Source organism: Lepisma saccharinum, chromosome 3 (genome assembly GCF_977018435.1).
Source record: "Lepisma saccharinum chromosome 3, izLepSacc3.1, whole genome shotgun sequence".
NCBI lineage: Eukaryota > Metazoa > Arthropoda > Insecta > Zygentoma > Lepismatidae > Lepisma > Lepisma saccharinum.
The window spans coordinates 79,694,445-79,719,799 of NC_139231.1; the positions used below are offsets into that span (position 1 = coordinate 79,694,445).

At 43.0% G+C, this 25,355-nt stretch overlaps 1 protein-coding gene across 12 annotated transcripts in view; it reads right to left on the reverse strand.

The window, feature by feature from the left end:
• The window catches only part of hth (Meis homeobox homothorax), a 493,174-nt gene that overhangs the window by 164,789 nt on the left and 303,030 nt on the right, over nt 1-25,355 (reverse strand). For 11 of the 12 annotated variants that reach the window (XM_083118885.1, XM_083118892.1, XM_083118883.1 and 8 more), the window contains one exon: nt 20,736-20,831. The exons of the other annotated variant lie outside the window; for it this stretch is intronic. In XM_083118885.1, the coding sequence (XP_082975011.1) occupies nt 20,736-20,831 (96 nt within the window). The remainder of the gene's footprint in view (nt 1-20,735; nt 20,832-25,355) is intronic. 12 annotated transcript variants of the gene reach the window in all.

Genomic DNA, 25,355 nt, shown 5'->3' on the forward strand with positions numbered 1-25,355 from the left:
ATAAGATAATTTTGTGGCACAAAGAGTAGAGAGAGTTGTCAGAGATAAGGTACTAAGCACTGCAAACGAGAACAATATAACAACAGGAATGGCTAAAAGTATATAAACATGGACGAAATATAGGAAAATCATAATGAATAGAATAAGGAAAAACAGAAGTGAGAAAATCAGAAAGCGGAGTAGAAATATGTGACAAATGAGGATACACGAAAGAAAGTAACGAAAAAACAGGGAAAGGGAGAGGAAGATGCAGATGAGGATATGCAATACGCGATGCATTTCCATAAGTGACATGCAGAGAGGCAAGAACAGATTATATACAATTAAAGTAGAAGCGGGCGGAGGAAAAGGGAAGAAAAGAGCAGCTATGAGAAGAGATGGAAATTGCATTTCAGCAACACAAATAACGCCATTGCTAAACGGTAGAATATTTCTACGCGGGAAAACAACATTTCACAAAAGCGTACCACCGAGGAAAAAAAAGCACTGGTCATGAATATTTCGCGATGTCAGCCCACGTCAAGAGTGTGAAATGAGGGAGGCCGAGGGCCTCATCTCACTCGGAGCCCTCCACAACATTACAAAAATCTCATTGTTGTTAATCCACGCGACAAAACCGTGTTCTCATTGTTATGCTAAAACCAGCAACTCTCCTATTGACTTCGCATGCCACGCGGACGGAGAATACGGATATGAGGGAAAGCAAACAAACAAAAACTATGAAGGGCAGCAAGCGAAGTGTTCCAATGCGGAAAACGCTCGTGGGGAGGGGGTGTGAAGCGAGTGTGTGTAAGCTCGTGTCTCGGCAATTTGAAAAGCAGCCACACAAAGACACTTTCCCTTGCAGCACGCCGCTGCAGAGACGGTTGAATGGGTAAAATGTGTAAAGCAGTTGTTCAGGCGACAAATGAAAATTGGCAGTCTTGTCGTAACGAGAATTATGGTGATGAAGGGTTTTAACCTGAGCTTTTACCCTTATAATTCAAAATCTATCGGTTCTTGCACAGGGATGTGTTCACGAATATTTCTTTGAGGCACTCCCCACAACTTGGGAAAAACAATGAAATAGGGAAATGACAATTCGATCATTCGATGTAACATCACCGCCAGTGCATGGAAGCACATGATCTATGGGACTCTTTCCATTGTCAAGCATGCCTTATTTTTTTCCTTGTGAACGATCCCTATCATTCACGTTTTTATTGAAGCCAATAAAACGTATGAGTTTCCAAGTCACTTCAATTTCCAGGAAATATAGTTTGAAATATGCAGGTATGCTTATCCCAGCAATTAATTGTAAGTTAGTGGCTAACCTTTATTGAGCTCTTATTTTCCCAATTTTATTTTCACGGTTATTAGTTTGGTTCTTCATCTCGCAATTATTCTAAGGATTACTTTTGGTTGAGTTGAATTTATTTACTTCATTCCTTCTACCGTGTGTCGCTTTGGCGGGTTTTTCAGAACATAGTGATGTCATCAGGAAACAACTTGTCTTCTATTGAATACAGTAATGATAATAAACAGGAACGAAACGTGGCAGATATCCAAAACAAGCTTCAGCCCGTTGGAACTCGTCTGAAAATGTTCCCATACAGAAGTTTCCTCAGTTTCCAATACAACGAAATAACAAATGTAGTAAGAAAATGTCATTGCACTGTCTTCAATATTTACTCGCCAATTTACGAAGACTTGTTGAAATTACACAAGAATTACTCTAGCATTGTTTCCGTTGCAAGGCTGGTTGCTAGGAGAGAATAATACCCCAAACAAGGACACAGTAATCAATACGTACAAGATTGCGTACGGTATTGAGCGTACTAGAGTGGTCCCTACGAGAACCTAATCGTACACCCACTCAGATTGAGAAGAGGGGAAATGTTTGACTTCAGACGAGACGATTTGCTTCAATTTTTTTCCGGAGGCAATTTTCTTCCGAAATCACGGTCATGCAGCAATGGCCGTAATGAGTTGACATAGCGTGCAAACAAGCGTCCACGTCAAACTGTTCCCGAAGCTATTCCCCAATGAAAAATGCACCTCCATTGCCTCTGTCTGCTAGATAGGTCTTCAGAACTATACGCCCTCCTATCCTAGAAAGGTCGGTTACGTCGCCAGAGCAAGCAGACCTGCTCGTGCGTTCAAACAGCAATTACGAGAATGAACAGTGCGCGAGGTCAAAACGTTGAGTGACAAATGGGGATGAATTACCTTCGTTCAGCTTCCTCGGTGGTTTGCGGGATGACGTGGTTGTTGTGAAACAGCAGCAGGTGGTGCTAAATTGGTCACAATTTCCGCTTTTTCAAACTTCGGGGTGAATATCGAGTCTGAATTATCAATAATTAATCCTCCCTCCGGTGTACGCGTTGTATTTTGTTCAAATTTCGTTTCCTTGGCATCTGTCAGTGTTTGCTTATCAGAAGAGCCCAACAACTTCCAGAAGTATAGATTCCTGGATGGAATAAGATCTGGGATTTGTATTCTGCCGCAAGTTACATGACCTGTGGTCATTTTAGAAAAGAATCATTCGTCGTTCGGAGAAGAATCAACGTTCGGAAAGGGCCAAACATCGTTTAAAAAAGAACCATTCGCAGACTGGTAAAATATACAATCGTCGTTCAAGAAGCACCTTCAGATTTCTTTCTAAAAACATACCTGAGACATATATCACACTTAAATCGAATATATGTAATATAACTGGTACACTTAACGGCATAAGAAATAATAGACGAGTTGTCCACCATTTTCATTTAGTCTATTTTCCATAATGTCATGATCATAAAATAAAATCGTCAAAAATTCCATACCTTAAAACAATACAGGATGTAGAATAAGGATGATATAGTGATTGACAATCTGGCCACAATTATTTTTGCCGTTGGCTATGCATTCTAATGTTTGGTGTTATGTGCTGTATCGATTTGAATCTTCGTCTACGCTAGTATTAAGAGAGAAGTACACATTTTTTTCCGATAATGATCACATGTGTCATTCCGATATTAAACTTTTCTAATCCGATCGTTGGCCTCATTATGGGAACAATTAGGATAATTCACTTGCATGTCTCGTGGATATTATATTTATCTGCATACTCACCACGCATGCCTGATATCAGTTTTGACCGGATAATCAACTTTTAAGGATATCAGTTTTGAGAAAACAAAGTTACGTATGACTTCCACGTGTCAATCAAATCAAATTCTCAATTCAGAAATCACCCGAAATACAAACAGTGAAACCAGGAAGTTCAATTATTGGCTAATTTTTCGTGTTTTCTTCATTCAGATCCCATGTTACTTTACAGAAGCGACACCCCAAAACTAAAGGATCAAAACAGTGACAAGGTGGCAAAAAATCGGGTACAGGTAGGCTACTATATTGCATCGCCGTGGCTGATATTAAGGGTCCTGGGTTCGATTCTGGCGTGAGGTCTGGATGATTCCTCGCATCCTGTTTCATCATTGCAAATTATAACAAACACGACGAAAAAGAAAATTGAAATCGATGAGGAAGAGGAAAAGAGCAAAGCCTGCCGACATTCTCATTCCGAAGCGCTCCTTAAACGCATTCGTAAAAACTACTAATATTTCAATTAAGACGCCCTTTTTGAATTTAAACGCAGCCTGCAGTTTAGTACCGCCACAAATCAAGAAATTTTCTGCCGCCTTCTCTTTTTCCTTTTGCTTCTTTGTTTCAGCAGCCTCCCTCCCGCCATTTCTCCCTTCCCAGCCAATTTCTTCTCTCCACGTCGCAAACCGCCCGGTTTATTGAGTTATAAAAAGGCAATGGGGTCCACCTGCTGTGTCCGACTTAAGACTTTGTGTCGACCGGAGACAAAATTCGGTCGTTCTCTCGCCACCCGGTCAGCGTCCATCCCCAGACGCCCTACCTCAATGCGTGGTTCACCTTCGAACTTCGACAGCCGAGCGAAATGGAAAAAAATATATTAGCATCTGATTGTAGCGAGACTGACTGTTCTCTCTCCACGCTCCTTCGCTCTGGTTTAAGGCCCATCAAGTGAAGCTTTAACGCTGATGTTAGTAGGTAGTAAAGAGAGGGAAAAGTCTCTGTGACGATTGTTCTTGCGATTTGACTGCCTGCATAAGATTCAGTCTCGGTGCAGGGAAAAGTACATTGTGGCAGTTTGTAGGCCACTCCCATATTGGACACCATTGTAACCGCATGCATGTTCTCTTGTAATGTGATAACTATTCTTTTTAAGAAAAAAAAGTTTTGTGTTTGATTTCGGTTATTTTACATTGCTTTTCTGGGATATTTGCGACTATGAGGTTGAGGAATAAACTGCTGCTCACGTTCCGAAACTGTGACCCTGGTTTTGGGGTACGCCTGGGAAGAGAAACGTAACGAGAACTTCAAAGAATCCAGTGATAAAACAAGACAAATTAGGAACAAGAAGAGAAAAAGAACAGTATGACCAAAATGAAAATAACGAAATAAATTTGAAGAAAATGTGAAAGAACAAGCTGATAAAACAAAATGAATGAAGACAACGGGATAATCCAAATTTCAAAAATAAACAATAGAGCAAGAAAACAAAATGTATGGGAACAGAATGATGCCTCGTTCCCCATTGCTTGAAAAAAAAAAATACATTGACATTCAAGGTGACAACGCCGGTTCAATCGTATAAAAATACACATAACAAACCATAATCATAAGACCATATTCATGTATTATTTTACTACATGTTCAACCATCTATACAACAAAATCATGCCGTCATAGTACTCCACATAATCTGAACCTTTCACAGAAAATTGAGAGAGAAGCACAACTAGAAGAATGGAAAAGGACGTAAAGCCAAGGAATAAAAGCGAGTGGATGCTGAGATCAAACAAAAGATTAGATACAGAAAAATGTACGAAAGAGGCAAATAAGGGATACTGAGGAAAAAAAACAAATTCAAGGAACTCACCCGACTGAATAAGTCCACGATGGAAATTTATATTGTATGAAAGAAATAATTTTGAAAGTTCACGATAATGCCAAGTAATGCGCAAAAAATTATTTTCTATCTACGTACTTGTGAAATCTATGGAAAAATCACAGAAAGGAATTCAGATCTCAAAAGTAAACATACTTTTTCCAGAGTAGAAAAAACTTGGTCTCATGTGAAGCTCAGATTTATATGATCTCGCAAGCAAAAGCCACATCCACAAGACTGCCACTTAAGTCACATAAAATACCGCTTTATTAGCAGAACGACAAGAGATGTAGTTGCTTCAGAGTTGAGAACAAATGTTGTTTTTGTCTTGGACATAATGTCATAAAAATTTCAGCTCCGGTTCTTTGTAATTTACGGGCGTGATACTTCCACGTAGTGTATGTTGATCCAGCATAACGAAAATAAAATATTGCTATGCCCATGCGCACAAAAAAAGGGTAACAGGATACAAATTCCACACTTTTTTTTTTCTTTTCGAGAAGCGCGCAGATATGTTTCCGGTAATGGTGTCGTCCAGGTGAACAAAAACCGATTGTCGTGAGGGATCTGCCTTTCCAAGCGCATAGAGGAAGAGGAGTCTTTTCTGAGGCCAGGTAAGGTAACATCTTTCACAGTGGTGACACAGCAGGATATGGTCATTTTCGCTCGAGGGCCAAATGCCGCACTTCATTCCGCGAACGCTTTAAGAAGTCGGAGGGGGGGAAACTGGAAGAGACGAGGGGGAGAGAAATGTAACATCGCGAAAAATTTCGGAGACCGCGAGCAGGAAGACAAAGAAAAACTGGTATGAAAAACCACTACCGAAAGGTATTCGGCTATCCAGGAGTAACTGCGAAAATGCCATTGGAGTTGGCGTTCTCTTCGTCAGTCGGGGGAGCCTGGATTTTTGCAGATATGGGTTCATCTCCCTTATCTGCCGTTCCCCATCTTCTTTTGTTCTTCTTGGCATACCTCTGCGTCTCAAATTTCAACGGGAACCACCAGATCAGCAAACCGCAGCATCCGGGCACTCCAAGGCAATTAGTCCCCCTGCCAGCGACTTTGCATTCGAAAACAACCTGGTCGGTAATTACTCTTGGAATCCGATATGCAGATTTACACAATAAAAAATTCCGCCGCAAAAAAAAAAAGTATTATCTGAAGCGAGAGGACCACGATTGTATTTTCAGCATGAAATTTGAGGCCAGCAAGGGAGGAGATGCGTTTTTTCCCCAACTCTTTCAGCCAATGGAAATAACGACATTATCGCCGCAACCGTAACGCTAGACGTCCTCGTCGTTGTGGTGCTCAGATGCCGTATCAAAATCCGCGCCAGTGACGTCACACAATTAGTGACAATGCGGCCGACGTTACGGCTGATTATATTATATTTTCTCTCCCCCCACTTTTCTGGGTGTAAAATTATCCATCAACGTCATGGCGGACAAATTGGTTTGCTTAATTTGCGAAATTGGTCCCCCCGCCCCCTGCAAATGCAGATCCGCTCTTTCCACTGACCAATGCTCCCCACTCGATGAATTTTTGCGTGGGAGTTTGTACGCAATGCGTCCCCTCCTGCTCCGCCGAAGCAATACTTTAACACGTGTGTCTGCCGATAGAAACCGATGTCTGTCTCATTGTTTATGGGAACGAAGCTATGGCGGGAATGCAATGTAATGAATGTGGCTCTACCCTCCGGCCTTCTCGCACAGCATGCAGCTCCAAGAAGCCAAGTGGAATCACGATGCTTTTAAGGTCATCTAAATATATTCCAGATATTTGAAATGCTGCTTACTTTAATGTATCACGATATATATTACGACTGTTGCGGATACTGTAGTTGGTGAAATTATGACACTTGATCCTCTAGTTTGACAGTTTGCAAAAAAAGTTAACTTTACGTCTCTTTATGTACTGAAAAGTAAATTGTGACTGCACTACAGTTTAACGTTGATTGCTTTATTTAGTTTATAATACATCGCTTTTTGTGCCAATGGGGATGAGTGACGATATGATGAAATTGATGAATGGACAAACACCCATGCCGGGATTCGTTGGAGGGGGAGACATTGCTGCGAATTACAGGTAGGTGTGGTACTCTGCACCAGAACAGTACTCTGTAGTACCACCACCCCACTATTACAAAACACAGTATTGAGTAAAGAGAGCCATCAGCATTGTTTGTCTACAATCACGTACAAGCAGACCTGACTTCAAAATTCTGATTGCCATAGTCACTCTTCAAAACTGATGTGTACTCTGCACCACAGATCACCTAATCCATAATAAAAAGTGTGCTGGAAATAAAAGGCGGCGACAAAATATTAACGCTGACGACATACAGGAGCACCGTAATTGTGCGTGAGGTTTCTTATTCATCCAACCACACATGAGACTTTCTATAATTACAGAAAGCCCACACGTCCCTCCCAGTCAGTCAGTTGCCTCTGCAGGGCATGCGAAATGATATACCTCGGGAACTCCACCGTGTTTACCATGTGGCGAGGATGGCAGCGCTTTGCGTCGTCTTAACAGAAACCACAAGATGGGTATTTTTTTACCCTAGCTTGGCCTCAGCCGGAGGTTATTTTTAACTTTGCCAGCTCCAAAATTACACTGGCGAGATTTCAAAACTTCCTCCACGGCTCCTTTCCCCGCTGCACAGTTTCGAGACTCCTCCCTCCCTCTGAGGCAGCCACATTTACCACAGAAACCCAAAGATGATGTTTTTAAAAACAGAGCTTCCCAACATCGCTGATCGAGATCGTCTGAATCAACCTGGTTTATCCTTCACCGTGGATGGAGAGGAGGTCACTCGTTTGTTAATTCCAGTTATCATAATCATGTATCTATAGTACATCATGTAAATCATTGTATTTTGGGAACAAACTCATCCGATCAAAAGTGCCTGATGAACGTACATAGACTGCCGATGATAATCGGGAATTACATTTTCGGTCGTCAGTCTATAGGGAAGAATGAACTGACAACAAATAAATCTTATCGTCTGTTGTGGGAACTCAACATGAATGATTTCTGATGTGGCACAAGTTAAATCAGCTCTAGTTTCAGATACTTTTCATGAAAACAGTATGCGCTAGGGGAACGTTGAGCCAAAAAGCTGAAACCATTCTGAGGACAAGCTCATACGATCGCCAATACATGAGGAATATTCTGAGAATAAAGTACCTTGATCGACAGCCTTCTCAGAACAAATTCGTTGCAATATGCAGCACACTGAAAATAATCCATTGGGAGATAAATGAATGATATCGGAACGTAATTTAGACCTTAACACTTCTACTTGACGAAAACTCCCAATCCAGCACCCACAGCGATCTCTATTGTACCGCATTTGTTATTCGCGTTAATACCATTCTTCTATGAATGTATTGAAGCCCCAGAATCTCATTAGCATTGTAGTCATGGAATACATATCGTCGAAGAAATTAGGGGGTAGAAAAAGTATGTCGTCGTCTGACAGTGGAGTGTCACGTGAAGAAATCATATTTGTGAACACATTGATGCACTCGTACCCGTGGTCTAAATGTATCCTCAGAGTGCAAGTGCAGTGAGAATTTATTTGGGGATTCCCTTGTAGTTCTTGGAAGGAGGACAACAGCGAAAAAAAAAATGTTGTGACAGTAGACTGAAGTTCGTGCTAACAACCAGGACGGTTTGAGCTCCCCTCGTACATCTTGAGCGCAGATCAGCGAACCGAGGACAGCATTCGGTTGCCGAGCTGCGAGGCTGCCAGTACACTCGCTGGCTTCCTCCCGAGGCGCTCTTTCGAAAGTGTTACTTTAACAAATGCACTGTTGTCGCCTATCTAAAAAGGCTTGGCTGGCAGGTCCCGGATTCTTCGAACGCAGCATATGTCTTCCTTTCAGTTGGGCGGGCAGGAGGGAAGGGAGGCGGCGGCGGATGGATTAGAACAGGAGGTGGAAGGCGGCGAAATGGATCTTCGACGTTGCTGCTCAACACTCACGCCCAGTACGAAACAAAAACAACGCAGAGCGGCATTTCAAATGCCACCAAGCGTTTTGGTATTCTGCAAATATTCCATTCACAAACTCGGGAGACATATCCTATCAGTAAACAAAAAGCTCCTCCCAGACATTGATGATCTTCAAGAAGGACTATTTCTTTTCGTTGCAAGGAAAGGAAGGAATTTCGTACGTGTAACAAGAATCTCCCATTGCGGAGGAAGCGTAATGAAAGGTGGGTTGAAAAATTATTCCACTTTCGTACGGAATTGGAACTATGCTGTAACTCCTTGGACTGGCAAGTTCCGAATTTATAGGCTGACGCATCTAAGATTGTGCTAATTGCAACGAGCTCCATACAATCCATTTCTGTTGTACTGTGGATTCTGTGACTGCGAAAACATTCCTGTTTGAAATGTAGTCAACGGCAATAAAGATGCGACACACTTGTCCTGAAATACTGGCTTTCTGTATAGCGTTATGAGTTGCCTAACTCTACGGCGAAGGCTGAACTTCAATAGCAAATCTTCAATTACAAGTTCGGCGACCACCGTAGAGTTAGGCACGGATCGTCATACAGGAAAGCGAATATTTCAGGATAGGGGCCGGTTTTATTGCCGGTGACTGTACACAGTGGCGTACCCTCCGCCCCACCTCTTTGGGCCAATATTCCTTAAAACTAAGCACGTGAACGGAAGAAAAACTTGGAAAAATGAGGACAGACTACTAAAAAATGTATACGTAACCCTCCTTTCAAAAATCCTGGACACGCCACTGACTGTATAAGTACATGTGCAAAATTCTCATAAGATATGGCAGGAAACGCAACTATGCCATTGGTCAATCATTGTTGTTTCTTCAGCTGTTTGTTTTCCCTTTGCACAACTCTTCTTTGAAGTGTTATTTCGTTAAGAGACTTGTGTAACTAGAGACAAATTCAAACCATTCAATAAATGCAATTTTGCTTCAACCTAAGCGTACGTTAGATATTATAAATATGCTAATTATTATTGAAAGTTATTGGAAAGTGTTTGCAAATTACTTTCTAAAGGAGGTTCGGCTGTTCAGGTGATTCATATCTGCACACATTTAAAGCACGCCTTCCACTACACTGGGAAGCTTGTTCCGTTCCTATGTTTCTGTTGAACCTGAGAAATGCAATGCATCAACTTCTGGAGCGGGACTCGACGTGTTTTTCTGCACACTGACATGCAGACCAAAGGAATACGATTGTACCATGTTGTTAGCTTTGATTTTCGTGAAGAAGACTCAGCCGAGTCTCGTTCTTTATTTGCCTTTCTCTTGAAGTCGGCAAATGTTTTCTTTTCTCTCTTTCTACAATTACTCTTCCTCCCGTTCCACGTTGCAATGATCAGTATCCCATGCGGGAAGTGGGGGGGGGGGGGGGGGGCAACAATGAACGTGTGCCAGGTCACCGTGGAATCAGCATTTTCCTCAGAAGGACCCGGGTCTTTTGGATCGCGCGGCCCCACTCAACCCATTGGTTAGTTCATCGACTGAGAATGCCCGAAGAAGATGAAAGGGCGGCGATGTAGGAGTGTGATGGCGAAGAGGAAAACCAGTACCTCAGTGGAAGCATTGTGTAACCCGACCTCCTTTGAACCGCCGCCGAAGACAAAAGGCGCCCAGGTGAGATGGGGGGCATTTCTGCTTGTCATTCTCCTGCCACGGCCGAACCACTCGGATGACACATCTTCCTCATCTGCCCACGTCACCCTAGCCAGTATCTCCATCCACCCCGTCTCAATTGTGTCACGGTGGCAGGGACACTCATCACTGTCCCCGCAGCACGTGGTCCGTGCCATTGCAAACAATGGTGATGGACGAGCCATCCTTGGATCGGTACCAGAAACCCACTATTTACTTGCCAACATTTGACCTTATGCCCCATGCGTCTTCAGATACATATATATTAACGATTCACAATACATTCTCGCAATATTTGTAACGGCCGTTCCTTCTGGATATGCAGAAGGAAGACGATGCCTACGTCAGGTTAGGTTTTTTTTTTTTTTTTTCAATCTGTACCAGTGCGCACATTTCTTTTCTTCACGTTTCCCATCGATCATCACCGTTAACCACACTTTACCCGATCTGTTTATTATTGCATCTTGAGCAGCAGCTGAGATTTAACCTTGCACCTTTTCTACATCAATTTGGCTGATAGCACGCTGAGATTAGATGCTGCAACAGCTATGCTAACACATTTACTTTCATCTTCAGGCCATTATTAAAAAAAAATCACATGATAATTCCAAGTGGAATAACCCTAAAATTTCGAATCGAGAACAAAATCTATCTCAGAGACCTAGTTGCTATATGTCTCTCCTCTCCCCCACCATATATGGTATTCTAGAGCAAAATGATAACATAATGACAACCACATCAATGCTATCCTCGTCAGTTGTAGACTGAACAATTGCGCAACATGCATTTTAAGCAACCATTTTGCTGCATTACGTTCCTAGTTCCGAACAGTTTGTTTCAGGTAAAATTGCCGATTTACACCCAGCGACTCCCAGGGAAAGCGGATTTGCCATTGCAGAGTAACTTGAACGACTTCTAGAGCATAAACCGTTGCATGACAAATTCAAAAACTTCGGGGTATTTGGTGGAACCATCACATGTTCTGCAACACTGCATTTGAACTCCACGTCTGTGGTCTTTGGCGGCACTTGGTCGTCGAAGCTAAAGTCATCTCGAGTACCCCAGCTGCTTGCAATTGAAACCAATTATCAGGGATGTCTTCAAGACCTGGACGGATATTTAGTTTAGGTTACGTCATTATTATGCATGCGGTGTTGGGAGCTTCTTGAGAAGATGATTCTTTCTTTTCTTTCCGCGGCTGCTTCTTTTTATCTTGCGGTCTTAGTGCCACACTTAATGCAGGGTACTCCATGCAGCGATGATGAGAAAGGAATGCCGAAAAAAAAAATCATCTAAACGTTCGCTTGGTGCAAGACGAAAGTATTGCTGGACGGCGGAATGTTGAAATCTGGATGATATTAAAGAGTAACAAAAATAATAATGAAAAAATGGAGGTTTTCAGAAATGTGTACATACTTCTTGTATCAAATGCCTTAGGAAAGGAATCAGTTCCGAGACATAATTTCTTCCCATGGCTAAAGTATCAGATTAGTTTACTTTGCAAACAACATTGTTCACGAAAGGCACACTTTTTCGTTGAATCGCTTAAATGTAATCTAAAGTACCTAGGTACAAGTCGTAACACACTTAATTCTGTACTGTTATCAAGATACCGCACATCATTAGGAAAATATCTTCGACATTACTAGGATGTCACTTGGATGTTTTTATTCATTCGTTAAAATAGTTACGAAATTTAAAAAAATTATAAAGGAAGAAGGATTGCACACAGGCAGGGCCCAGTACCAATCTTGCCTTGTAAGTAGAGACAAAATTTGAGACAAAAGTCGGAAAAGGCCAGTATACTTTACTGGTGAACTAAAGCCCATGGTGGCGGTACCCATGTCCAACCAAAGTACAAATGCTAATGGTATGCATGGTCAACTGAAGAACATGCTGATGGTACGCATGGTCAACTGAAGAACATGCTGATGGTACTCATGGTCAAGTGAAGAACATGCTGATGGTACTCATGTTCAAGTGAAGAACATGCTGATGGTACTCATGTTCAAGTGAAGAACATGCTGATGGTACTCATGATCAAGTGAAGAACATGCTGATGGTACTCATGGTCAACTGAAGAACATGCTGATGGTACTCATGGTCAACTGAAGAACATGCTGATGTTACGCATGGTCAACTGAAGAACATGCTGATGTTACGCATGGTCAACTGAAGAACATGCTGATGGTACGCATGGTCAACTGAAGAACATGCTGATGGTACGCATGGTCAACTGAAGAACATGCTGATGGTACGCATGGTCAACTGAAGAACATGCTGATGGTACTTATGGTCAACTGAAGAACATGCTGATGGTACTTATGGTCAACTGAAGAACATGCTGATGGTACGCATGGTCAACTGAAGAACATGCTGATGGTACTTATGGTCAACTGAAGAACATGCTGATGGTACTTATGGTCAACTGAAGAACATGCTGATGGTACTTATGGTCAACTGAAGAACATGCTGATGGTACTTATGGTCAACTGAAGAACATGCTGATGGTACGCATGGTCAACTCAAGCACATGCTGATGGTACGCAGGGTCAAGTAAAGCACATGCTGATGGTACGCATGGTCAACTAAAGCACATGCTGATGGTACGCATGGTCAACTAAAGCACATGCTGATGGTACGCATGGTCAAGTAAAGCACATGCTCATGGTACGCATGGTCAACTAGAGCCCATGCTGATGGTACGCATGGTCAACTAGAGCACAATCTGATGGTACGCATGGTCAACTAAACTCATGTTGATGGTGTTCATCGAGAAAAATTCCAGTCCCACGTATCCAAATGGTATGAGCGATTCAGGGTTCGTTTACTGGTGAGCGATTTGCGTGCCCATGGGGGGTTGGTGAGGGTTATACCCCCCTTTGACTCAGTACACCTAAAAAAAAGAACATCAAAAAGGTAGGAAAAATGGCGAAATGAGGGCTGACTACCAGCAAATGTGTACATAACCCTTCCCTTTCGAAAATCGTGGGTACGCCACTGGGCGAGTGCCTCAAAATTGCAGCGGTGGTCCAGCATGGTAACTAAACTTGGGTAGTACTTAAAAAAAGTAATGAGCTCCGTTTCTACAGTGCCAGATAACCGTAAAGGTTCTCGATGCGGTATGCACGCTGCTAAACTAAACTTGTTCCGCGGAGTTTGGTTTAATAGATTTGTATCCTTCAAGAAATTCACTGTTAGAATTCGGAAAAGGCCATTTTCGGGAAGAGAAAAAAGAGAGAGAGAGATCAGAAATAAAAATTTCGTACAAATTTTATTTTTGAAAAATTAAGACTTGAAGAGTATTTACATTGGGGATTCAAACGATGTAATAAACCTCAAAATTCTATGTGTGGACGAGCATTTTGGGAGAAATAAATTACAATACAATAGCCAAACAATCGATCCACTGTTTGCAAGCAAACAAGCATGCAATCGCTGACAAACAAGGGAGGCTGCCGCTCCAGCCATTTGTGCGTGATTTACCGTGTGTCTTTCTCTCTCCCTGGAGCCTCTATTCCAAACACAGGAGGCTGTGCTTCGATTTTAACAGACCCCATCTGGGGATCCAGGAAGCCTGGATCATTTAGAGCGGCTGCAGGGAGGGATGCTGCAATTACATCTGGCCAGAACTCATCGGCTCCCAGATTTCCTGAAGAGCACTTGGGCCCCTCGTGGGGAGAAATAGAATATGTCCTCGTGTTGGCTCTCGAATCCACCGCTAGGGTTCTCCACAGTCAACAGCTAGGCAGTCAAAACAAATGAGGATCAGGTGTCAGAAGAAACAAGAAATCGGCGCTCTTGAACTTCGTTTGCTTGTAATTAAGAGTCGGTTTGTTTTTTTTTATGGAAGGATTGAGAGCTTGAAAGCGGTTCTTTGCCTTTGCAGTCTGTGTGAAAAAAAAGTCTCGGCATTATGCAAATGCATTGCAGTTCTTTTACGCTTGCCTAATATTTATAATGGCGATCCATATAAGTAATTACCCTTTGAGACGTTTGTTCCGCATTTTACAGAACGTTAGTGGGAGAAAGAAGTTCGACTCGACCAGGATTCGAATTTGTGTCTAGAATAATGTGCCATTGCTATACCAACTGAAGCTGAAAACAAGAAAAGCCGAGAACTGGCAAAGGCTCAGTTGACAGAGAAATTGCACAGTATGCCAGAGACTGCGATTCGAATCTTTGTCGAGCCTGAATTCCTCGTTCCGAAAACAAACAAACGCTGCTATCTGTTTTAGTCCACTGCTCTGCCCTGCGGCGATTACTCATGTTAGTCTCCGTAGGGTCTCATCAGAAGGCTAATTGTCCACATAGTTAACGGCAAGAACATCACCATATGTTTTTGGCCTATGTAAGAACAGAGATCGTGAAAAATCTAGGGAAGGAAAATAATAAGATTGGTAGGCAAACAGGGGGCGGAAATGAACTCTGGGAGCAGTCACGTTTAATAATATACTCCTATGTACTATACAAAAATAAAATATTTTGGCTAAGAGAGCATTTATTTATCTAGGGTGGACTGATCAAGAGGGGGGAGTGCCTCCTTGCTCCCCTTCTGGAGCCATCACTGGCACTTATCTAGATATATATTTTGTGGGGGGTCCTCGCGATTAGCGAGCAGCACATATAATAATTTGTCATTTATAAGTTATAGACATGAAAAGAGGTAACTGAATGACATAAAAATAGAAAATTGTACACAACTTATTTCTACTTGAGACCACATACTTTTATATAATGTCAATATAAATAGAAACATTCAGTGTTATTCGTTTCAAATGGGAAAAGTGAAGTACCAGATCAAATATCGATTTCCGTAGATGTTATTAAACTGATTCATCTCCAATCTTAGTTTACTTTACGTATGTCGGAAACCAATGCATTCCTAATGTACGAAAAATGAACACAGCTATTTAATTTTACCACTTGGCAGATCTTTCTGGGTAGGGACAGTGACTGGACTTCCCTAAATACGTTTCTGGATTTGCTCAGCAATCTGGATGAGGTCTGAATTTCCCAAAACCATTTCCATCTTGCAGTGAAGCAGCGCCATCTCCCTGGTGCGCCCAGGCAGCGTTTCACCAAGAAGGGTTGGGAGGCTCCGAAGAGGCAAAGCGCCCGTGAAACCGCTCCATTTTGCAAAAGGGGCGGTGAATAATGAACAAACACTCCGAATTGCTCATTCCCGTAAAAGCGGAGTCGGGGGGTTGCGAGGTGGAGAGCATACCGTACGCCGTGCATTATTTACGCGATCCGATCCGAGGGTTGATGCTTTGGGGATGCGACCGAGCGAAGGTGTTCGTATGAGGAAACTGCTTCTTAAAGACTTCCGAGAGGGAAGGAGCGGGGTTCAAATCTTGTTAAGTCATTGCGAGGGAGGCGGGGGAATTGCAGAATTGGTTTCGGCGATCTAACGCCCTGAAATATTTATGGGCCTCCGCTTAGGTTAAACGCAACCATAGGGGCACCTGGGACGCGGCAGCTACTGCACGAATAACATTGATCTGTGGATGAAGGGGAGAAAGTAGAGGCAGTGTTGCCAGCTGATGGCATACAGTGCAACACACAAATCTCGTTCAACATTGATGGTTACACTGCTTCAAGCTAGTCGGATGGAACTTCGGATCATCACGAAGACTCCAGAAAAAAAAAAAACCAAAAAAAAAAACAAGCATCATATATTCCCGTTCAGAAGACTACTACTCTCTCGTTCAGAAAAGCATACTTCTCCCGTTCAGAAAATAGCAACAATTTCCCGTTGAGAAAAAAGTATCAAACCTCAGTTATGAAAAAAAAATCTCCCGTCACCCGTTCAGAAAAAGCATCATTGTCCCGTTCGGAAATAAATCACCATATCCCTGTTCGGAAAAAAATCATCATATCCCCGTTCGGAAAAAAAGCATCATATCCCCGTTCGGAACAAGCATCATATACCCGTTCAGAAAAAAGTATCATATTTCCGTTGCAAAAGGCTCTGTTCCACATTGAAACATATTTCTCAGGCATCGCAACCCTTTGATGCAACAATGTCCGTCATAACACTCAGGAATACACCATTCCCCACTGAGAAATTAATCTCCGACGGCTAGGAACTGGAAATTGGAAGCTGGAGAACAGTCAGTTCACCCTCAAGAAACTTGTTTTCCAGTTTGGCCAGAAACACCCCGAGAAGAAAACATCCTCCCGTCCTGCATCAGCGCGATCCATCCTCCCGTTGCTACGGCAACAATTACCGAGAAAACTGCGGCGGCGTGACGCAACAACGACGCGCGCAGGGCCGGAGAGAGAAAGGGAACGTCGGCATCCAGAAGAGAGAGACGGAGAGAGAGAGAGAGGATTTGAGAAGAGCGTAGCCAATTAGAAGAGAGAGTGATGGATGGTAGCACTCGGACGAGAATAAAAGAGTGGGGGAGAAAGAGGGTTGTGGGGTTGGGGGGCGCAAAATTCACCTCCGCACCCAACCCACATTTTCTGACTGTTACTTACTCTCCCCCATCGTCAAGTAAAACATCTTGGAGGCCTTTGATGGGAAAATGCTGTTGGGAGAAATGGATAAAACGCCATGCTATTCCGAAATAATTCCCCAACGTTACTCGCGCAGCCAACAACAGAAGAACTCGAGAATGTATAAAACTAGTGTACGCGCTTCCCTCCGAAACGCCAGTGTTCTGGAGGGCGCGCGAATCGTGCGTACAATAAGTACGGTGCGTTTGTTGCCATACACTCTCCGATTGGTCTTGCCAACACAAGCCGTAGAGTCTTAGCTTTGTTACGAGAGGTGCACAGCGCTGTACCGTGAGAATACTAACAACAGGTTCAAGTTTTTTTAACTGATTAGCACTAAATCGCCACAAAGTTCAATTACATGCGATAGTAACATTGAAAAACTAACAGAAGCTGCCTAAGTAGATTTTAACTAGACTATTCGTTAGTACTTCCCTTTCAAAAACATTTATACTACCGAATTCTGACACTAGTACTCGTATTAAAGAAAAAACTGATCCGCTTACAGCTCTTAGAGCAAATTGTGCCTTTTCTCCCGTATTATTTCACATTGAAAGATACTGACGCTCCTATGATATTATGCATCCACTAAACAACAATATTTTCATATCATGCAGACTCCAGATTTGGCAACACGAGTTGCAGCAACCCCTTCCCCTGTCCTAAACAACTGAGCTTACTTCCCTTGTGAAGGGTGCACGCTATTTCAAGGTCCGAGCTGTAGATAGGTTGGTGGAAGAGTAGGTAGTGCTAGAACCGTATGGAAACGTTTAAATTCCAAAGAGAGTAGTTTTCCAGTTACGTGATTGGTGCTTAGGAGCTTTCCGATGGAAAGAGGTAGGCTATATCCCGGGAAGGAAATACAGTAGTTGCATATTTCAGACTATTAGGTCTATACTTGTGGATTTCCAAGGCGCGCAAGAATGGGAGAGACCCAGGTCGAATCCTGCATGCTTTGCCAATTTCTTGCAATGGTACAGTCACCGACAATAATAATGGGACACCTAGATCCTGAAGTACACGCTTTCCTGTGTTGCCTAACTCTAAGCCGGCGGTAGAAGTTTCTATTAAAATCCACTTATCGCCGTAGAATTGAGCAACATCCACAACGCCTTGCAGGAAATCGAGCATTTCAGGATCTAGGAGATGCCCCATTTTTTATTGTCGGTGACTGTACATTTCATGTGTGTGCAGAACATATTGAAATAGTAAGCTCTGCGCAGGGAGAGACTAGGCACCGTCGACATCTTCAAAGACAACAGACATTACCGTATGGGGCAATTTCCACACAGGGAAAATCCATGTGGCTAAGTCCGTAGAGCAATGATACGGTATCCCTGTATGTGCTAAAATGCAATGCAACAGTGCTATAAAAAAATGGGGACAACAATCCAGAAGCAAGATCAAGGTTTTTATCCCGTCATCCTGGATTCGCTATTTCGCGTTGGGAGTACCGCACTGGTCGCGCGAATCTGCCATCAAAATCCTGAAACGAACTTGGAAGAGGAGGAAGAACCATATATTTTCACTCGCAAAACTTACTAACCCGTTTTCAAACGCATCGTTTCCTCTCGGCATGGCGCAGAAACGTGCAATTTGCCCGTTTTCCTCTGCCCTTGCCCCCCCCCCCTCCTCCGCCACCCATCATTCCATCACGCCGCGCTCCAGTTGGCTTCATCCGACACGTCCATCACTCTGCCCGGCCATCTGTTACCGGGCGATTGGGCAGGGCCGCGCCCGCGCGCTCCCGTCGTCATGGCTACAAAACACGGGAGAAAAATTTCCGCGGCGCCGAACTCGGAGGGGCCCTGCCAACGGGACGAGGAGGGGTCGCCATGGAAACCGAAAATGGCGCTCGGCATCTCTCTTCTCTCAGACACACTCTCGTCGCAATCGAGATTGAAGAGGAGATCGCACTTATCGCGTTAACTTTTATGGCGGCATTATCCGAAAAGATTGCACACAGCATCCCTCAAAAGCTGCGTTCTCCGGTTCAAATCTCCTGCTGCCATGATCAACTCGATCTTCCGTCGAATGTCAGACTTGCTCTGCTTCCGCACCGAGGACAGCACTGAAGTAGCGACCTTCAACCTATCTCACGAACGGCTTTTTTCTGGGGACCTGTATTAGCTTACTCTCCAATCCAGCCCCCTACATTCGCCAACCAATACGTTTAGCTTACAATTACCCTGATACAGTCTACACGAAGATACTCGACGGTGACTATTATGTTGAGCAGGATAGAGGCAATTTCAAATACCTTCCTTGTCACTGATAAGGGTAATCCGATCTAGAATTACTGGATCTCCATTTTCTCACAGTCATCATCCTAGAAGAATTTTTTGGGGTAAATATTGGAAAAAATCGATGTGTCGCCCAGAAATACACTACACTCAAGAATTTCAACAGGAAGTAAATAAAATACCTCGGCACGATATGAGACATGAACATAAAAACACATTATGAATAAACACTACACATACACAAACACACAAACAGAAGTTCGCCAAACGTGATTTAAAAATATTATATGCATATAGGTCTTGAAATGTAGATTACTCTTTTGACTACCAGCAATTTTTTTTACTTATTATTACTTTCATATTGAGGTAAGAACGAAGCAGACGGGAAAACTTTTTTTTTTATTCTCATTATATTTTGTTTCCACAGTTTTGTTCAATCTAAATGTAGTTAATAACAGAAATAATGGTGGAAAACATTCTATTTGAGCGGATTAGGTGCTCTAAGAGGAACTGAACACGAGTCCTCCCATTCAGTGCATACTGGGTTATTGTTGAATCCATTCTCTTGCATAGACTACACTAAAGGCATGTGTGTGTGAAACTGAATTATGGAACTTCCAAATTTTTAGCTGTTAATTTTCCAAGATACATTGAAGCCTGAATCTCACCAACAGCTGAGTCGCGGTTTTCATCTTCTGTACGAGTGGTCGAAAATCGATTCCAGATGGAGGCCAAGCCCGCACATTTGAGTAAATGTGGACTCTGGTCGTGGAAACAAAAACCTGCGGAAGATTCGATGTACTGACTGTACGTCACGCCAGTAACACAGCCAGTCAGCATATGTTTAATGTGACGTAGAAGTGTTACTTGGAGAAGGGGTGACACATTATAAAAAATATAGTAACAATATAAATGACGGTTGACGAACTCTGAACAAGTACACGCAGATTCAAAGAATGACACCCCATCGTCATCAGGTTATGAACTTCAGAAGTCCTCAAGAAACGATAGTACCAGACTTGGGAATGTAAGTTGCAGATTCGAAACAAGCTTACGTAGTGATGGATTGGTGTCGACAATAATGATTAGATTTTGGAAGAAATCCCATCGCCTGGCTTAGGATGCTAATGGACTTAAATAATGTATCTAATTGCAAGGTCACAGTTATGCAAACCCAAGGCTATTGTTAGAATGCACGAAGTAACAATTGGTTTACTGCATCACCGGTGCTTTATACGATCCAAACCTAAGACAACAGCCTCAGGAACAAGAATGCAGTCTCGTTCCAGACGTTGCAGTGACAACTTTCGGAAATCTCACTGATGACAACTGATGTCCACAACCTGAGACAAGAAGGGCGTCGCAGGATGGGTTGAGGGGTAGAGGGACTTACCGGGGCTTCCCAGGAACACTGAAGAGTAGAGGACCCCCCTTCTGGAATCCCCTCGCGAGTCCCCCGCCGACCACTCCCGCCTTGGACACCACTTACCTGGAAAGAAAAAGACATTCACGTCAGTAACACGTTACGAAATTTAAAGACACATGGTACAACGTGAGTTGGCAAACAGATGATAGCAAATACGAAACAAGAGCATTGTCACTTCACATAAGACAATCGACAAAATATGTTTTGCTGGCAATACAAGAACTTGTAGGGTAGTTTTCTGCGAATTGCGTATTGAGTACAATTGTCAATATCATGTTGCTGCAATTGTGTGATGCTTGTGGAAGCCATACGAGCAACCAGCGAAAAACCACACGATATAACACCCTCTTCAACTAGACGAAAATAAGCGAGTATCAAAAGCCTTACAATAGACATAATGAAAGTTCTGCAATCCTCCAGCCCTGGATTCAAATGAACAAATTGCGAATAAACCTTTAATGGTTAAGATCGATATTTTAATATCACATCCACGATATTCATTTCATATTGCCGCATTGAAATTAGATGAGTGTGTGCATGGAATGTATTGCTTTCTGAACTAACCGATTCTATGTTTTATAAAGTAGAATTTACAGGTAGAAATACCGAATATGGCATATTTGCATCAGGAAGGTAAATATCTAAGGTTAGAAGGAGGTGTTTACGTTGACTTTCAACTCATGGACATTCCTGTTGATTCTCTACTGTTCTGCTGATTTAGCTTTTCTTTACGGCATTTTTAGATAAGAATAGTAGAAGCTGTAGAAATAAATATATTTATTTATTGTAGGTCCCTTAGAATATAAACCACACATTTTCTTAGCAAAGTCTTCTCCTTTGCAAAGTCGCTTCTTGGAAGTACCGTTTCTAAAGTGGGGAACTTGCGCGAACACGCTTTGCAAAATACTTAGTTCATCTGGGCCTTGCCAACTGACGTCCCATTCGTTCGAGACAATTTTCACAATTTTCAAGCGATTCCCTTTCCGAGCCATTTAATCAGTGTCTCGTTTTTGACCTACCATCGGGTGCTTCGGAGAACAGCCAGTCCTGCGCTTAACCGGGTACTGATGAGCTTCCCAATAGCGGAAAGTGCATGTCTCCGAAAGCATCACATCTGCGTCATTCCGCCTCGCGAGAAATACCTAACGAGACGCCCACATACAGCAGCTTTCAATTTACGAGAATCCCAAGTCCAAATGAACATCCTTTGTCATTCGACACTTGATCCCTGAACCCTGCAAAAGAGGTGGTTGTTGACGGTCATCAGATTCCTAAAGACCTCCTTGATGATCCAGGAGCTCCTTCTGCAGAGTCTTCCGGTGGCAAATCTACTTCCGCCTCCTTGATTGAAGGTCCCAACCGGAGTCTCTAATGACAGGTCCAGAGGATGATCCACAGGTGTCGTGGGACCACCATTACCGCCTTCCCCTTGTCATCATCTCTTTGGAGTCGCAACACATTAGGAACCCATTTGGGGAAGAACAAACTGCCTGCTTCTCCCACCGCTCCTCTAAGCCGCACAGTGACCGTCTGTTGTTCCCCTAAAGGCACGGAATCATCTGATAAAAACACATAAAGGTAATTGTCTGCTCCTCATGACCATGCCTTCTGTTAATAAGAAGAAATTGTTGCCTGCGTAATTCTCAATTACAGTTATCGTCCGGGCCAAGATTGTGTCATTCCTGCCCGCCGCATTAAACGTGTCAGAACTAATTAAAACTTCCAATTAGTGTCCAACCTTAACTGCTGCTTAATGAATGGGATCTTACAGACATTTGTAGTTGATGCCTTTTTTTAAGGCCTTGCGTGCGTGTGTTGCAGTGTTGCGTATAAACCGAAGTGCCAGGCTGTAAATTAAATGTTGATTTGTCAGGAGGAAGTTGTATATTAAACTGCTGTGCTCGTACTAACTTTCTTCTTGCACTGCTCGACTATTTTTGTATATTTTCTGCTTCCAGATTAAGAATGTAACGCCCATATTTTGAGTTTAGAATTCAACGTTGCGTGTATCCATTCGTAAATACAATTATGATGTGACAAAAAAAAAAAAAAAAAAAAACTCTCGTTCTTGGGGTTGCTGGGTGTCGAGCAACGTAGATTCAAACGGTAATCAGGATCTTCAAATACTATTTAGACCAGTGAGACCGGTGGAATGGTTTGCCGCGTGTCATTAATTTTATTTATAATAAACACAATGCAGCAAAATAAAATTATATGTTTTGTAAGTACTAAGGCGGGTCTCTTGTAGAAGGCTATGTAGACGATGTAACTCGTTAGAATCCAAACGATCCTACAGAAGTCTGTGTCGACCATTACATGTTAACTGTTTATATTGTAGTTCAAGCTCTAGAGGTTTCTTTCCCCTTTTTTAGAAATTCTAAATCTGACAAATTCTCACAGAACTAGAACCATAGAGAAGTAGTTATTCTTTATCGTAGAAGAAAGACTAGTCCACGCTATAGATTTCGGCTACAAATGAGGGAAGGGTTCGGCCCGTGGCTCGGTATTGTCATACCTGTTGCTTTCCTCTCAGTCCGGCAGTCAACATTTAGTATTCTTTCGCAGATAAAACCAAGGTCAGGAAGAGCAGAGGCAAATGAGAATCTTACCTATTGCTAAGACATTGCAGCTTTTAAGTTTGGCATCAGTAATTTATTCGCTTCCATGAAAACGCACCTTTCCTCGCCAGTTGAACAGTCAACACGCCGTCCTTCCACACGTCTACGAAAATTAACAAATGCTCATTATTGACAGCTGGAAGCTCTCGTTGCTTGGAGAATAGCCTCAAGAGTCGCTAATATAATGCACAACTCCACGGAACAAAGCACGCGGTTCACAGAGGACATAGTATTTCTCTAAGAACCTTATTTATGGCGCCTGCTAGAAATTATCTGGTTGAAGCACTGGAGAGGTTTACGAGAACGCTACAAATCGCCAACAATATAGTCGGTAAGGTAGTTTATAAATGACAGCATCAAGATAAGCCTAAAGGATACTTACGCACCTCGGAACAAGAACGATACGGCCGAAGGATATAAATCCAATTTTTTGTCGCTATTTTATTCCAAATCTTTTGCCATTTGCAGACTTGACTTGCCGGATTCTTGAAGAAATTCCGGACGAGAAGGGCTTGCATGTAACAGAGAACCAGTTCGGTCTCTTCACAAAGAGAGAACTAGCGCCGTGAGATGGCAAAAAGAAAAGGAAAGGGGGCAGCGAAAATGGAAAGGGGGGGCAGGAATCACGCATTATACTTTTAACTCCAGGGCAAGCGAGGGCGTGATATGTCAAACACGCGACCCATCACTCCGCCTAAAAGAACCGGGGACGCAAAATCTATAGAGGCTTGTCAAGCGACACGCTCCTCTGTCACCGGCCTAGTTGGCAGACAATGTCGATGATGACCACGTACGACAAAGGAGAGAACTGAAATCGGGTGGATTCGTCGGAAGACAAAAGTTTCCTAACCGAACAAGCAACACCAAGTACCATGGTAGACACCAACCTGGTAGTTTTCAACAAATCCAAGAAATATGGTCCTAACATCGATAACGATCTATTTCCCTCTCTGCTTGTTGATAACTTTGACCCTGTTATCGTCATCCAAATCTCGTTCGTGCTTCATAAAATACTCACGCCACGAAAACAAGTGATAGCTTAATAAGCCCTCCATGGACTGGTCCTCTTGTAATCAAAGGATTGACCGGTATCTTTCTTGTTCCGATGGTTCGTTTCTCAATAGTCTTAGAGTGGCATTGTTTCCAACACTTTTCTGGCTGTTCTGCATCTGCAGCTTGGGAGCCAGTCGTAACTCCCGAAACCCCCAATCAACAAACGAGCCGCTGACGTCATCTCAGCCCAGCACCTATCGATAACTCTGTTGTTCACGTTCTACGCTGTTGGTAGGCTCGCTAGCTCTGCTGGAGATGTTCCGAAAATTCTCAGACTACCTCTACCTGGTTCTGGGAGATGAAACTGACGTTTCCAGTATATTACGCACGCTGCATTTCAGGACAAATATGGCGGTCACTTATATGGGCCCGTGAGGCTCGGTCCACCCATCAAATTGTACATATTATTATGATATAAGGAAGGTGACGTGTTACGATGTGCTAGTTTTTTGTATACAATTACAAAAAAAAGTCTTTGACTTGAGCCAACTGGATGTTTATCAAAAAGCTGCCGCAACTGATTTCAGATGAAACGACAGTGTTGCAAGTTGGCAAGTTATTTTTGTTATGTTTATGCTATCGGTGCCATTCGGTAAGCACCTTCATTCTGGTAACATAATTCAGGGGCCAGGACTTTTTTCTAGCATGAAATCTAGGTACTCCTTGCACTGCACCACCCTCCCTCACTCCAGGCCAGAGAGATTGTTCCTCTCCCTGAAGGTATGGGCGGTTCTCGAAGCAGTAATCGCTCTCTCACACTCGCTCAAATATTCGGACGTGACTCGCTGCCGAAACCGGGTCTTGTGCCTCTAACGAGTCGCGTTTGTCACTTGTCACCGAGACAGGTTGCTAACGAGTGGGCGTGACTCTGGAAAAGAGATGCAGGAGAGTTCGGGGGCGGGGGGGGGGGGCAAAG